Here is a 17,011-nt window from a genome sequence, read left to right as displayed (position 1 = left end):
AAATACACAGAATTCTAAATGCTTCCAATAGGGGAAGAGGAAAAAGGTAGGGATGTAACACAGAAGAGACAGTTCTGAGTTTCCCATATTAAGTAATAGGTCCCAAATTTTGAAAATTAAATGAATTATTGATGTTGTAGCACCAAAGTTCCTATTTATCCACTGACAAATACCTTTCCTTACCAAAACTTACCAATCGGATAAAGCTATATGACTCACCACAGATACATCTTCCCCAACAGCATGAACATGTTGTTGCACTAGCCAATCACAGGCTGGCAAAATTACAAAAGGAAATAAAATCACCCAAACCATAGCAACAAAGACAACAGCCTGACAATGGCAGATGCTACACAGAAATACCGACAAAACTGCTAAATATTATTCATTTTTAAAATATGTTTTATTGCTACTTTTATTTCATCTTGCTTTTATAACCCATAGAGCATTTCAAAAATAGTCATTAAAACATATACATGAATACATATGCTCTGAAAACAGTTTTTGTTCGGAAACTCACAGGCTATTGGTCCCACCAGAAACTCTCACCAGAGACATCAAAGGTAGGCAGTATGGAGCCTGATGGAGAGGACATGGGGTGTGAGTCTTATTTTTTTTTTTTTATTGCAATCCTCTTGTTTCCAATTGAATCACTTTTAACTCGCCCCTCAGTTTTCCCTTTCTGGGATGACATACTCCACACCCTAACTTTTAAATTTATTAGCACTTCTAAAAAATTAAACTTAAAAAGAAAGTCACATTTCTATTTTATTCAATGTAAGTTCAACAGCTTACTTTTTTAATAAAGACTAGAAGGACTCATATATACAATGAACAGATGTAGTATAAATTATAATTATCACCTTTTTTCTATTAACAATTATAAAATTCATGTTGAATGAGGCTCTGAACTTTTACACTTAAGTCATTAAGAACTAATCCTGCTGAAGTTTAAAGAAAATGAAAATAAAGGCATTAAATAAATTAATCAATAAATATATCAGTTACTTAAGGGCATTAACATGAAACTTGTTCCTATTTTCAATTTTCCTCCTTAGTCTTTAAAATTAAAAATCTACTTTTTTAACTAATAAAATTCCATTTTTTGGTTTCTTTAATAACTATACAAAAGATCTTTTGGGAACAAAGTAAATTTAAAACATTTAAATCTAATGAGGAAATTAAAAAATATATATCTTGTGCATATTTAAAAATGTACAAAAATCTACCCAGTAAAATATTACATGTAATTATAATTCTTAAAATAATGGTTGCTTTAATTCCTAAAACATCTAGAATCAATTCATCTAACTTTATCTTACAAAAAAAAATTTTTTTTAACCTGTGTTATAATGCTTCTATTCACTAAACTTCTACATTCTAAAAACAAGAAAGAACAAGTCATTCCAGATTTTTGACCCCAACACTAACAAGCATGAGACCATTTCTCCCTCTTCTAACCAAGTGTGGCTTCATTCTGTGGACAAAACCCAAACTTCACTGTAAAATATCTCCGTGGGAAGGGTTTGGATTTTGACTTTTTATTGCCCCTTTGATTTAAGGTAGGTGTGTGATACCATTTAAGTGACATCCAATCCCTCTTTAAATCCAGACAACAGGATGTAAAGAGGGATATCAGACGGATCTGAATTTTATTTTTAAAAGAATAGGACACAGAATCAGGAGGCCTGGGTTTAATCTTGCTCTGCACAAGTCACTAGGCACCTCTGAGACTTGATTTTCACCTGTACAAATGGACAGTGCATTACTTATTTACAATACTCCAATGAAGTTAAAAAAAAAAAAAAACAGAAAGCTACAATGTATGGCAAAATTCAGCACTGCACTTGCTGCAAAACAGACACTGAATAAAATTTATTATTAACATTTGCCCAGCTGCCTGCTCGCCCGCCTTCCTTTCTTCCACCCATCTCCTTTTCTGTGCAGTGCTGTGCCGTGCTTAGTCACTCAGTTGTGTCCAACTCTTTGTGACCTCATGGACTGTAGGCTTCCAGGATTCTCTGTCCATGAGGATTTTCCAGGCAAGAATACTGCAGTGGGTTGTCAGGCCCTCCTCCAGGGGATCTTCCCAACCCAGGGATCAAATCCAGCCAGGTCTCCCACACCGCTGGCGGATTCTTTACCATCTGAGCCACCAGGGAAGTCCCTTCTTCTCTCTACTCTTGATCTATCAAGGTCCAAAATACTTATCACTAGGAAAATATGTGAAATATGAAGACAAGTAAGCTTAAGGCTCTCAAAAAACATGAAAGCTATACCACTTCAATCTCCAGTTATTACGATCATCCTAACCATTTCTCAGGTTGAGATTAGCAATATCTCACAGACCAACACTTGCCAAAATGCATACACAAATGAATTTATTTCTCTCAATCTTATCTCATTTAGTATCTCTTACAAACAAAACAGCAAAAATATCCTCTGCTCCAAACCTGCCACAATTTGTCATTTGTGGACGTATTCCTTTGGCTAAAAGGCCATGTTTATTTCACTAGAATATTAATAAGAAGACTAACCCTGTTAGATAAAATATACTTTTACCCTGTGGAATTGTCATAGCAAAACAAGAAGTACTGATTTCTAATATTTGGGGAAATGCCTAGGAGAAAAGCCATTTCTATCTTAACATCTATCTATTTATCTTTCTATCTCTATCTAGAGAATTCTGATAAATTCTAAAGTTTGGATCAATCACTTCTAACAGTTGCCTTGGTGGGAAAAGGCCAAAATGTTGACAACATTCTGTTTCCCCCTTGAAAAGCAAAATGGTAATAATAATAATAATTATCTCAATAGCCCCCTTTCCAAGTTCATGCAAGCCACAGTGTCCTTAACTGGACCCCTAAATGCTACACAGAATTTTTGCAGAACTTTTCTTTCTAAAAATCTGAGAAGAAATTCAAAAAACCCCCCATACAGTCTCTCAGTCTAGAACATACAATGCAAAAAATGATGGTGAGATGGATTATAAAATTCTCCACCTGATGTCTTACTGCCTGGGATCCTTTCACAGTCATTACTTAAACCAGAACACTTTTTAGAGCATCTCCATTCGCAATTAAGTTCACAGTTTTGTGTTTCTCTTAACAAAGCATGCCAGTTCATTCATTCTCTTCCTCCTCCACCTGACTTCTTCCTTCCCCTGACCTCACCTCCCAAGGATTTACAATTTTATGTTTAAAAGCAACATCTAACCTCTAAATGACCATGGGAAAATAATTGCTGAAATGACAACAAATTGGTGTTTAGCACAGTCACTGAATGCAATCTGTATTTTATGTTTTTCCTTCTATTCTAACCTCAAAATTGTTTTTAATAATCTATATTAACATTTGTGAGCAATTAGAATTGTTGCTGCTTCTGTGCAAGTTTTAAAAAACCGACAGGCTGTTCTGCATCCTCTGGAAGCAGCTTGAGGCCTTAACCAAGTAAAACACCCAGTCCTACTGTGTACAGCAGTGACCACAACAAAGGCTGTGGTTTCTCCCACACTAGCCCTAAATAGGTTTAAATTAATGCTATCCATCACTGGGTGGAAAAGCAGACAAGGCAAATCCAAGCCAGCAGCGTTGGGAAATTTCTTACCAACACTCAAACCTCTGAGCCATAAATGAGCTGACCTCTGTCTTACTCCAGAACAACACTTTTTCCCTACTCCTACTCTCTCTGCCTTTCAGCTTCTTCCTCACCACATTCCAGGATAAAGAATATTGTTGCTACATTCTAAATAGAGAATATTGCTACAATCTTCAAGTTACGTAGACAACGCTCAAGGATATAAAAGCCATATTTCATCTCAAGTTTGTTGACTGGGCTAACTCCCTTAAAGAATGAAAAGATAAGTAGAAAGATGACATCTTCTAAAAGCGTGTGCACGTACCAGTAAGTTACAGTACACCAATCGGCCACAAAATCCACCTTTGGTTTAAGGCTAGGATTACAATTTGAAATAGAGTGGTACTAACATTAAATATCACTGTATATAATCTTTCCCCATTCTTTTTCCAAATACAGTTATTATAAATCAAAGAAACTAACCACACAACTATTTCTACTAGGCAGTTTATTAAGGTACTATAATGTATAGTCTTAGATTTGAGTGTAAACATACATACACACAAGCTCCTGCTAACAGGACATATTAACTACATTTTATATACACAACCCTGCCACAAACATAGTAAGTTATCTTAAATTTAAAAATTATCCCAATTAATTTGGCATAAAATTTTAAACTGTAACAATCTAACATTATCCGTTAAAATTTTTTTTGTAATTATTACTACTACTCGGTATGCACTGATAACCTTCCACAGATGATTACACTGTATTTCAGGTACCTGCTTTTTAGAAAAAGAAAGCATTCCCCCCCTACTCTATCCAGCACTCTGTGTGCAGCCTGGATGTGCACACACATGCACACGAGGCGCACACACGCTCCTACACAGACACTCCTAATCTTACACCTGCTCTGAAGCAGTAGGAAGTGAATTCTCAATCTGTCAACATGACCATCTGCTCTATCTGCATATCACGGCTTCCTCTATTACTATATGAAGGAATGGCAATCACGAAGCCAAAATACAACTACAGTGCACCTGAGTGGGAGTCTCTCTTTGTTGAAATGGAATAATATGTGGCCTATCAGGGAGAAACTAACAGTAACAGAAATAATTTGAATGAGCGTTCAGGACAGCATAATTAAGTGAACAATATAGTAGAGGAAATGCGGTCATCAGTAACCCTGCCGGCAGGTTTCCAGGACAGGTACCAAGCTTCCCAGGCACTGAAACTCTTCCAGTAAGTGGGCAAACCTATATTATTCCTGGTCCGAGCAACACTAAGTACAGGCAGCAACGATGGGAGCACGGGAGCAATCAGTAACGACTGTACTGAAATCACTATGGTGCAAACACGGTCACTTTCCACCAGGAAACTAACAAGTACTCCTGCTACCATCAGGACAAGTTCAATTCGCTCTGTCACGGGCTAATTAACAATTACAGCAACTACCTGACTCCTGTCATGTATTTGTCTTTCAAAGTGAATGCTACGGCAACTAAAAATACTTCCAATCTTAGAAAATTCCTCACCTGCTAAGAACTGAAGATGCTCATTGTGATTAATCGCTTTGGGGCCTAAAGCCACTCAAAACTTAGCAAAGGCCTTCACTGAATTAAACATAATTCTATTTGTTTAACTTTAGTTTTTAAACATCTCCACACAGCTGCCTCAGCTTTCATTCTATCCCCCAGCAGGTAATAACTATAAAAAGTAAATTGTGACACTGTCATTTTATGGCCTAGATACAGCAACCTATCTCTACATAAGAGATGAGTCCTTAAAAAATCTAACCCCTTACAAAATTTAACTAACTCAACTGAGAATCTTTCTAGAATGTGATTACATTACCAGAAGTTATACAGAAGCAGTTTTAAAAAAAAAAAAAACTCTCCAGAAAGTTCTCGGTTGAGTGCCTACTAATGAACAAAGGTTAACTTTATCTAAAAGGTCAAATGCCTGGTGGCTAAGGTTATGACCTTAACAACTTAAATTGTGACCTTGCCACGTGCCGGGTATATTGTAGATTCTGATACAGATCATCTGGTAAAGACTAGTCATAAATTAGCTTTACTGTTACACGCCCACAAAGAAAACCATTTGCCACAATGCCATAACATCTCCAAGTTGTCATGCGATACGTGGGAAGGACGACTCAAGTAGAGACCAAATTCTGGGCATAAGATGGTTTTACTCTTTTGTACTTTTAATGAGATGAAATTCTCAGGCTTCTGGAATCACTCCGATTTCATTACACTTGTTACTGTTTATCAGCCACAAAATTCACAGTTCTAATGCCCCTTGATTTAGAGGGAATAAAAAAAAAAGGAATGCAGTTTATGTATTGTATTTTGCGTCTCAATAACTTAAAAAAAATCATCTCCTACACTTTTAAAAAACAACTGATTCTGCATTAGCTTCCAGTATTTACAAGTGTGTTCTAAGATTTCAACTTCCTTCCAAAGAAGAGGCCGAGGCATGAAGCAATAATTATTGTATGCATTTTTAGAAAGAAAAAAAAAATCTTCTTGTGGCAATCAAGGGGGGAAATGGCATTTGGGGAGAAAAAAAAATACATTTAAAAGAAAGTAGGGGGAGACTATAGGTGAAAAGGCCACAATGGTTTTGGCATGTTTCTTGAAGCACGTTTCAGAGTCTCTGCCTCCTGCCAATACTGGCAAGTTCTCAAAACTTTTAAGGAGGTAAAAACATTGTTTAGTGTTTACAAATCTTCAGTATTATAACAGATGCTTGTCAAATCAGTTGTATGCGAGTTGACCGATCTACCTCCTATTTGTACTGGCAGCTTCCCTTCCACAAATAACAGGCCTTTAAATCTCTGAAATCAAATTTGAGATATTTTCAGACAAAAGGCCCTGAGCATCCCTCGGACCCTTCCCGGTGCGCGCAGAGGCGCCGCGGCTGCGCAGGGAGAGCCAATGGCTTGCACTTGGCCGGCATTCAGGCAACCAAGGGATTCTGGGAGGCGCAGGGAAACCGAACCGAAAGGTAGTCTGATCCACGGTGCTGGCAATAAATCTTTCATTAGCAATAAGGATGCTCACTCTTCCTAAGCAATCTTCTACCTGCCATTTCACCAACATCAACCTTCCGGTCCTTGAAACCGCCAGCAACTGTGCTGGCTCAAGGATCTGGAGCCATAAAACGGGCAAAAACCATCAACAGTGAAAGAGAATCCAACGTGAAACGGCGAGAGCGAGAAGGGCTGAGTCTGTGAATCTAAAGGAAACGTTTACACCTAAAACTTAGAAGGGACGCTGCTCATACCAATAAGCGCAGAACAGGTATTCCGTTGTGATGTTACCTTCGAAGGGATACACCGCACACACCGTGATGGGCATCACTCGTTGGCACCTGCAATTTCCTATGTTGGTCCGTTAGAGCATTTATTATCATTTATAAAGTATTTACTTCTCCAAATATTAGAGATTAAACACACGATTTTTAAAGAGTGTGCTCCCAAAGCACCTCTAATAGCCACACCTTTTTTGCACCTTGCCCTGGCAGAATCTCTACTTATATATATAAAAATAAAATTTTTTAACTCTGCTTTTTCAATAGACAAAGTAACAACAATAGAGTTAACTGAGAGTTAATAAAGGGCCACTTGTTCCTGTTTAGAGGTCATTTGAGAGATGTTGCCTTTTTGTTTTTGCTACCCAAAACTGGCTAAAGCAACAGGCACCTCTTATAATTAAGTATACATTTTCAAAAACCCAAATATTTGAAACACTTACAAATCACATCCTCTAAAATACTCATCTATCCCCTGCCAACAGAATGCAAATGATGATGTGACATGCTTGCAAAGTAAATTTCTCCAGTTTCTTATGTAAGGACAGATGGATAACAAAAGTTCTCTTTCTAAAACATATATTGAGAAAAATAATAGAGAATAGGCTATCAGATGACGTCTTTAAAAAATTGCTCACATTCTTAGAATTAAAAATGTTTTGCAAAACAATGGAGTGTTCCCTTTTACAAGTATCATCTTCTCTGCCCTTTGGCAAAAAATACATACATACACGCACCCCAAAACAACCTACTGGAAGGATTCCACAACCTTCATTCTTCCATCTGGCTCAAGTAACTGCCATAAAGGTAATCTAGCAAGACCGATATGTACATATAAAAAGTCAACAAGTTTCACAAGACCTGAGCTTTCACGTTAACACAATGAGCCTTTTGTCTAAAACAAGACAAGAGGAACAAAGTAAAAATGCATTATTTTATCCAGTCCTCAATAGTTTTATCCCGAATGCTACTCTACCTGCTGTAATAGACACAGGAAAAGCATGCCTTGAAAACAGCCTTGGAACAATAAAGAATGTTATTATGAATCAAAGCAACTCACTAAATCAGTTCTCAATATCGATTTCTCAATTTGTTCAAACGCACTATACAGATTTGGTTACTTTTAAGATTAACCTTTCCATCAATTGCTTAAAGAGTTGGATTAGTTTTTTTTCCCTTAGAAATCTTAAACAACATCAAGTATTCCTAAAACAAAGTTAGTAAGTTTGTATTAGTGTGATTCTTTTTTCTTCATAAATGATCAGCAATTTGATAGCAATCTTACCTCCAACCTCTTCTTGATTAGAAGGGGGCTCAAGAGGCTCCAGAAGGTTAAAAACACTCCCAGAAGAAAAGCAACTAAAAACATTGCCTCACTATCAAACTAAATGCTTTTTAACTAGATCACTTGCCAGTTAAAATAGACTCTTTCTTACAAGGGTTTTTATGAGGTTTCTCTCACCCCTCATCAAAAAAATGTGATTTAAACAATATCTCATAATTGACTACCAAAACCTTTGGTAACACTACTTGCCAAGAGAATTGAACTCAACAAGAATGCTCTCAAAGCTATGCTTTTCCACCTGAATGAAGGTGGAACCTCAAACTCTGCAGCATCTGGCTACTCTGACATTGGGCTACCTTGGACACCACGCTGTCCATATAGACATGGCCTGCCATAGGGAGCTCAAGAATGGCCCAGCACACGCAGAGGTCATCAGGAAAGAAGCACACGCGAGAAAGTGGACCGACTTCTCACCATCGCACTTACCTGCTGCATGCACAAAGTATGCCAAATATAAATCGAGTTCCTTAACAGAAACCCCTATGTGATGGGGCTGGACACAGAGCCCTGGATTAGAGCACTGCGGGGACTTTACAAGGCGCTCGCCATCAGTACTTTCGAGCGGAATACCTTTAAATAAAATCACCATAACAAGGTCCAACCTCCAGACTTTATCTGCCTGGCGGAGGCAGTCAATTCTTCTCATCTTGCCTTTCTGGTCTGGGTTGGAAAGAACGCAACATGGAGGCTTTTTCCCTGTAACTGTAAGAACAAAATCCTCTCGGTACTCAGGTCGGATATCTTTCCGCAACTTGGCCAGCAGTCGAGATGCCCACTTCTGTTTGACCTCTGGTTTTTCACTTAGCAACTCATCCTTCACAGCTCGCTCTTCTTCTTTTGACATACGCTTTTCATGTTTTTTGAAGTATTTTCGTTTTCGGGCCTGCAGGTTGAACCACGTGTAGGCGAAGGCTCGGACGTGGGGCAGAAGTGCTTCGATGAAAGGATGAAATTCATCCTGGCAAAATGAATCAAGACAAAAATATAACTAAAATGAAAACAAAAGGAAACAACATTTCTTTAGATGCTCACCTTTAAAGTATGTATATATAATCCTTATTTCACTTGAAATTTGATTCAAGCATTACCAAAATCATACATGGGATTGCTATGGGAAGTCCAAGAGGGGGGAAAAAAAATACTATCAGTATCGTGTCTCACAATCTCAAAGAAAAAAACTGTTAAAAAGTAAAAAATGGTTTGTTATGTTACGGAACTGTACCAGGTTCTATTGTCGGGCCTACGTCCCAAAGCCTTTAGACAGCCAGTGAAGTTTATCGAAATGCTTATAACAACATATAATCTTAACCCTATTTCAAGGAAGGCATATCTAATTTTGCTCCAGCCTTGACCTCACTACTTGTAGTACAGCCAGGGCTCCGCAGCCAGATTGGCAAATCCTAAACATTTAGATGCCAGTCAGTGTTTATGGAAGTCTAGGAGCAAAAATCATCTCCACGCTCAATGGAAACAAAGACTTTCCCTCTAAAAGTAGTGCATGTAGACTCTGATCTGTTTCTTAGTCATTTTTGTAACATTTTGAATCCTTTTTAAGTATTACAGTTACACACAATTTTTTTTTTACTCAAAAACTTAGAAAAATTTGGCAGGTCCATATATAAAAGAAGAAATGGATTTTATACTTGTCGGACTAGAAATAAAAAGATCTATGTCCAAGACATAATTGCTGATATTATGGAAATGAAACAAAAAGGGAAAAAGGGGGGAAAAAAAAAAAGCATGCAAGCCAGATAGTAAACAGAATGTGTCACTGTGACAACAGGGTTGCAACTAAATACATTCAGTTTACTGATGTGATTGTGAAATACCTTCAGTAATAATCATCCCTAAAAAACAGAGTACTTATTTAAATTTTGAAAATAGTATTTCAGGTTTTTTGTTCTCACAGGGAAACAGAGAACCTGGTATATTCAATGCTTATGAGACTACAGGAAAACCCTCATGCTTGCCTCTTAAAGTTCAAGTAATTTGAAAATAAAATTGAATCTAAAACATTTAAAATTTTCTTACGCTTTCATTGAAAATACTTGATTCTTTTATTTGACATTTTCTTAGGAAATAGAAATATAAAATTAAAGGAAAATTAAACAGTAACCTCCACAAAGCTTTCTGAGTACATCTAACTTTTGATTAACCAACCCACACTAATCTTACATAACTTCTCCCCACTGCACAACCCCCACCAAAAGATAAATTATTTACTTTCAAATAAATGAGGATAAGGAAGCCAAGAGGTATTTGATGACTTTTTCAAAGGGTGGAGGACAGACAAATATAAAATGCATTCTTTAGGTTTGTAATATCCATCTAAATATATACTTTGGAGGCACAAGTAACTATAATGTCCAAAATATTAATACTATCAAACCAATTATTAATTTTTAAATGTTAAAATATAAATTGAGTGCTTAAAATTGGTGAAATATTTTAACAATCAAGCATGTTAAAATATAAATTACAGTCAATCATTTAAAAACTACATATGACTGCTTTTTAGGTAAGTTTATATTAATATAATATACAATAAATCATTTCAATAACTGACATTTAATTTTTTCCTCTCTCAACAAATTTCAGGCTTTGTATTTCAAGTTTAGGTTTGAAAACTGCTCTTTTTCAATAAAAGAATCCAAAAGCAAAGAAGTCAGCCTTTATAACGCATGTACATTAAGTGGAGAGAAAACAGAGAAAAATACAAGAATTACATTATTCTTTCCTATATACCATTTGCACTTTAAAATTTCTGACGTTTGGGTATCTTTTCTACTACTATACTTTGAAAGAGAGAAATGGGGTGGGGGGAGCATTTTTCAAGCCACAGTTTATCTAGCAAGGTATACACCAAACCGCAAAGCATTTAAACATTACTAAATTCTGAGCTCATCCTTGAAATGCTCTAAAATACATAAATTTAGGGTTTGAAACAGTCCTTCACATTGACTGACTTTTTTATATACACAGGACATGCGGGGGACCAAGGCTCTCTGGAATTATGCAAAGAAAGCCCGGAGTCTACCTTAACTACAAAGTGAGCTTTCACCAAAAGGAGGATTTCATTTTAAAGTCTCAGCCCCATTTTAAAATGCAAAGAATAACTTAGCTCCAAACATTCATATTTATGTCCAAACCTAGTCTTATTAAAGCACTTTAATAATAATAAACATTTAAAATAAATCTTCTAATGTGACATTTAAGTGTTCAAAGATACCCCAATATGCTTCTCAGAGAACTGCGAACTGCGTTCATTCGTGTTCAAAAGGATTTTGTTTACCTGCCAACCAAATGCCCACATATCTCATCAAAAAATCCTTAAATGAGGTCAACTATGTCAACTAATCATTAAGAATAATCTAAGTCCCAATTTTGCATCGAAAGTATTTACAGGTTTTTACTCCCCAAAGGTTTTAAGAATGTGCCAATAAAAGCGCACAATATTTTGTATTTTTTATGACTCAGTCACATGCACAATGAAAGTGCTAGTTATTTTTCTCAACACACAATTAGAAATATTCCAGAATATCAAAACTAAAGGCTATCATTCACTTGTAGGAAATGTCCAGGCATAGCATAAATGAGTTTTTAAAGAAAAAAATAGTATGCCCTTATAAATCATGTTATTGCACATATCGCCATAAGCTGTGGAATATTTCAAAATAGGCAAGAGAAAACAAAAAGAATATTTTACGTATGTACTCGGTGAGAAAGTTAGGGGCCAGCAATAAAAACAAACCTGAAAACCTGTTTCAAAAGCAACAGGACTTTGAATCAGCATCTTCAGTGTTCATCTGTTTGCAAGTAAGCCAAGTTTCAGAACCACGGAATGCTGATATTTCTGGAACTACTTCATTGAAAGGTTCACCTATAAATTTCTACTGTTATCATTCTATGACCAGGTACATGATTTGGTTAAAATGTGCCCACTTGGACTAAAATATGATGTTTGGCATTTTCCTAATAAAGTTTTTAAAAATTGCATTCACGTATATGGAGTCTATTCTTTCATTTAGAGTCTTTTTATCACTATGCTTTACTGGACTTTCTTTAATGACCAATAAACTACTTTTCTGTTTTTAAAACTGGCTCTAAAGCTTTATAAATATTCTGGAAAGTTAAATACATTGTGAATCAATTTTTTAAAAGAAGAACTCATAAAATACATGACTCTCATGCACTATTTAGTGTACGTTTTCTTTACAAACTGTTACACTAAGTAAGCATTTCTCTTAGTGGTGTTTCCAGAAGAAGGCCTACTGAATGTATCCATCACAGGGCCAAATAGGTTTAAAAAAAAAAAAACTTTCTTAATGTGATAATGGCTTATGAGCTGTGCGAATCCTTTAACTTTGTTAAATACCTGACTATGCCCTGGGCCTACATGCGTACACTGGTATCCTCATATATGCATCATGCCAAAATATAAATTTATCTATTGAGAGCTCACCGGAGAAGTCGCTAAAGTGTCTGCTAAGGTCCTTCCTCACTACAGCAACACCACTGGTATTATCTACTGGTTCTATGTGTTGCAAACTTTTGCCAGCTAGAACTTCAGCCTTTGAATCTCAGCATTTTCACTGTAGTCATAACTCATTCAAATTATCTTACACTTTGCATCTTATCCATATGCAATTGTGAACCTTGCCAAAAGTGGTTGGAAAAGTTTCATTCCATACTTCCACAAGTTACTAAAATAGTAACTTTGGAAGTTTGTTAGGGAAAAATAAAAAACTTTTACAATAACTGAAAGCAACTGCTATCCATTATTAACGCTAGGCCTAAATCCCAAACCGACCATTTCAACATAAAAGATATATTTAAGAGTCTTCTGAGATCAAATAGCCGGTAGATGACTGTTAGATATTGCAATAAGAAGGGATGTCATGTGGGAAATAAATCCAGAATCTAGAGAGGAGAGAAGAAACTATGGATACTTTTTAGTCTTCCAGAAAGTATTCCGGATAAACCGTTATCTCCTGCTAAATGAAAGCAAGAAGTGGTAGCAGGTTTTTGTAGGGAGTGGTGAGTAAACATTTTACATGAAGCATACAAACTTCATGTACATGATTAATGGTCAGATCGCACTGTATCAAAACAGTATGAAGGCTCACAGTTTTCTTCAAAAAAAAAAAAATTGCGCAAAATCACTTTGACTTCATGCCTTTTGGTCTAAATAAATAAATAAATAATACATTCAAAAGGGACCAGATTTGGAGCCTTGAAGTAGCAATATTTTGCCTGGGGGTTGTGCAGACAGGGGCGGGATGGAAAGGGAGGACATGGAAAGGAGAAGCGCTGGGGCGAGAGAGACCCACGCTCCGAGTTAGGTCTGAGGGGAAAGTTGCCCCAGTCCTGAGCGCGGAGCTGCCCGAGTCGCGTTGCGGCGGCGGCGGCGGCGACGGCGGCGGCGGGGGGAGACGCGTCCGGCCGGGCCGCCGCTCGGGCTCGCGGCTGGGAGCCTAACTCCGCCCGACGCGCCCCAGCCCGCGGCCCGCGGCCTCGGCTGCTCGCCGCCCTGCGCTGCGTGGGCTCGTCCAGGCACGGAAACTTTCGCTCGGGAAAGCCAGCGGGCGACAGGCGGCGAGGACGCAGGCTCCACCCGGCCGACGCGGGGGGACGCGCGGCCCCGCAGCCCCGCAGTCCAGCTCCGCGGAGCCCCGGGGCCGGCTCGCCGCCGCCCGCCCGGGTCCGAGGGGCGCTGTCCCGGCCGGGGCCCGGGGCGCTGGCCCGCGTCCCTCCCGCGGCCGGACCCCAAAGGCTGACAAAGAATAAACAAAAGTAAGAGTTTGGGGCGGCTGCGGCGGCGCGGGCTCCGCGAGCGGGCCGCGGGCGCGGGGACCTGAGTTCTCCCGCAGCCGGGGGTGCAGCGGCCCCGAGCGTGCGGGGCGTGAGGGGGGCTCCGTCGGCGGCCCCCTCCCCGGGCGCCGCGGAACTACAGAAACCGGCCTCGCGCCTGCAGAAACGCTGAGTCCAGATTTCAGCGTGACATGGGCTGCAACCCCGCCGAAACACGTGCGGGGCGTCCGAAAACACCACCGTTCCGCAGTCAATCGCCCCGATATTAATTAACGCATTAATAAGAGGGCGCCATTAGCCATGTGCCCACACAAATGGCCGTGCAAGAGGAATGCACCCGCATGGAAACAAAGTTACTTTCTTAAAGCTGTATTTCTCCGCCCCCCCACCACGAGCACACGCGCGCACACATACACACACACACACAGAAACACGCGCAGATATGGGCACACCCCGGGACACATGCCCCGGGCCCTGCTAGCGCGGGGTCCCCGGCACCCCCGGCCTGGCCCCAGGTCTGCCCCCGCCATCCCGACCCCCCCTCCGCATCCAAACAGCTGCTTACCTGGGTGAGACAGAGCGGAGAATACATCACTGCCGGGCGGTGGGGTGTGCGTGTGCGTCTGGTGTGTGCGGTTTGGAGGTGTGCGTGAGTGCGGGTGAGAAAGGAGAAAGAGGGAGAGAGGAGGAGAGAGAGAGAAGGGGGGAGGAAAAAAAAAATCAAGCCTGCTTCTTGCGTTCACATTTCCAACTCGGCTCAACTGCAGCCAGCCAGCGCTATTGCCGCTCCATGAGCTGAACTTTAACCCCGCCTAGAGTTTCCCTACACTCCACTATACATGTCTACTGTACGCGGGCGTTAAAGGCATAGCGCACCCTTTCCCGCTCCCGCGCCCGCCGGCCGGGTGCCCGCGAGCTGCCCGCGCGCCCGCCTCCGCTCTGCACCGCACCGCACGGCCGCCGCCCGCTCGCGCCGCCGCCGGTGGCGGCGGGGGGGGGGGGGATGGGGTGGGGGAGGGGGCGGCTGCGGCGCCGCGCGGCCAGCCGGGTCCCGAGCCTCCGCGGCCGCTCGCGCTCGCTCCTCGCTCGCTCCCTCTCTCGCTCCCTGGCTCGCTCGCTCGCTCGGCCCCCCCGCCTCACCCCCCCGTCCCCGCTCAGCGCATTACTGGGTAACGCAGTGAGGAGCAGTTACAGTCTGTACTCCCGGGCAGCTATAGGCTGCCACAGGATGTGCTTAAGCAAACAAAACTACTTTTCCTCGTCCCCATCCCCCAACCCCCGCCGCAGACCTTCGCGGACCTCGGTGGAGGACTTGGGCAACTTTGCCAGGTTGCCCTGCACCCCTCGATTCACTGCGTGGGCAAGGAGAGAACCGCGGAGAAAGCCGAGCGGGGTGGCGGGGGGGGGGGGGGGAGGCGGGCGTGCAGATTTGCATGTATGCAAATTTAAAAGAATCAGACCTCCTAGGTAACTTTTTTTCCCTTCTGAAATGCGGTACGGCTCAAAGCATTGTAATCTCTCCGACGAAGCTTTTTGTGGGAATAGATCGTCGGCAGAGGTAATTATGCACAAAACCCTGCAAACTTTGTGCAGCTTCAGTCCTATGGCCTCCAGAAGCGGGGGTGGTGGGGGAAATTTTCACAAGGAAGATTCACCGGATTTGGGGGCTGGGGTGGGGGGGTTGTCTGGAGAAAGGGAGGCGGAGATTAACGAGCATTCTCCCTCCCAGGACTGTGAAACTAGTGGGTTTGAGCACAGACGCCATAGAAAAAGTTCTGTCACGTTCAGAAACAACAGTGGTTTAGCTGTGACATCTTTTTCTTTTTAGGAGGGAAAAAAAAACGTGAAAGGGATGTCCCCTTAGGGAAGGGAGATATTCTCGTCCACAAACGCGTGCCCAGAACTGGACACAGGCCTGTCATTACCTCCCCTGTTCCCGGGACACCTCTGGAAGGGTGCCTTTTAAGAATCCCCTCTTTTTTCCTCCCCCAGGTAATAGTTCTTAAAATGGAAAAGAGCTTCCTGCAATTATTTTAGGTTTGCTAAAGTATTGTTTTGGCAGAAAAGGGGGGGTGGTTTTTAGGGTTTGGCAAGTTGCCAATAAGCCTGCTTTTCCAGTTTTTTTTTTTAACCTCATATTTTCTCTCTAGGTTCGCCTCACTGCTGGGAAAGGGGGGGGGAGTATACCTCCTTCCTCCAAACCCCCATTCCATCCCTTCTCATCTCCCTCACTCTAGTTTGCAGCCTTCTGCATTTTCTAATCCTCAAAATTCCAAAAGAGAAGACGGCTGTATGACGATGAAAGGCTCTAGCACACAGACAGGGGAATGTGCACCTTGGTGGAGGTTGCCCATCTAGAGAGCCTCTGCAAAGAGGAAATTCCTGTAGGAATGCCCACCCTGCATGTGTGGATGAGATGACATGCTAAGGCCACTCTCACTCAGACTCTTCTCCCACCCCACTCTCTTTTTTTTTTTTTTTAAGTAAGGGGCAAGAAATACGCTCCTGGAGAAAAGAATATGAAGTCCTCAAATATTCTGCATCTTTCTAACTTGATTTTATGCTTGTTCTCCAGTTACTTAACAGCCAAAATAATCCCTGGCTTCTCAGGAGACCATTTTCACACGCCCTCGCTTCTAAATATCCTTGGAAATCTCTCAGGTTATTTATTAAGGGGTGAGGGGAAATAATGACTTAAAACTTTAATGAAAGAGCCCCGATTCCCAAACGACACAACTACTTTTTTTCCTTGCTTCCTCTTAGATTTCAGAAGGAGAAAAACGTCCTAAAAGGCAAGCCGAGTTACAGAGACAACATTCTTGGCCACGAGAACTCTTGCTGGGATCTATAACTTCAACGCGCTCCAAGTTTCCTCGATAGAAGTTTCTGGCTGACAGTTCCAACATGTAACTGAGGCACAGTGAGAAGTTATTGTTCCGAGTGTGTACTCTTGGGAAG

The 17,011-nt window shown here is 40.9% G+C and overlaps 1 protein-coding gene across 3 annotated transcripts in view; it reads right to left on the bottom strand.

Annotated features, from left to right (window-relative positions):
- Positions 1 to 15,115, bottom strand: part of NFIA (nuclear factor I A) — a 401,134-nt gene extending 386,019 nt beyond the window's left edge. For 2 of the 3 annotated variants that reach the window (XM_005678338.3, XM_005678337.3), the window contains exons 1-2: positions 14,619 to 15,012; positions 8,669 to 9,200 (exon numbers count right to left, since the gene is read on the bottom strand). In XM_005678338.3, the coding sequence (XP_005678395.3) occupies positions 8,669 to 9,200; positions 14,619 to 14,645 (559 nt within the window). In that variant the 5' untranslated portion in view covers positions 14,646 to 15,012. Of the gene's footprint in view, positions 1 to 8,668; positions 9,201 to 14,618 lie in introns of all 3 variants that reach the window. The other variant, XM_005678336.3, reaches the window with a different exon arrangement.

Source organism: Capra hircus, chromosome 3 (genome assembly GCF_001704415.2).
Source record: "Capra hircus breed San Clemente chromosome 3, ASM170441v1, whole genome shotgun sequence".
In the NCBI taxonomy this organism is placed as follows: Eukaryota; Metazoa; Chordata; class Mammalia; order Artiodactyla; family Bovidae; genus Capra; species Capra hircus.
Note: the sequence above shows the minus strand (reverse complement) of the source record. Positions and strands in the feature narration are given on the sequence as shown.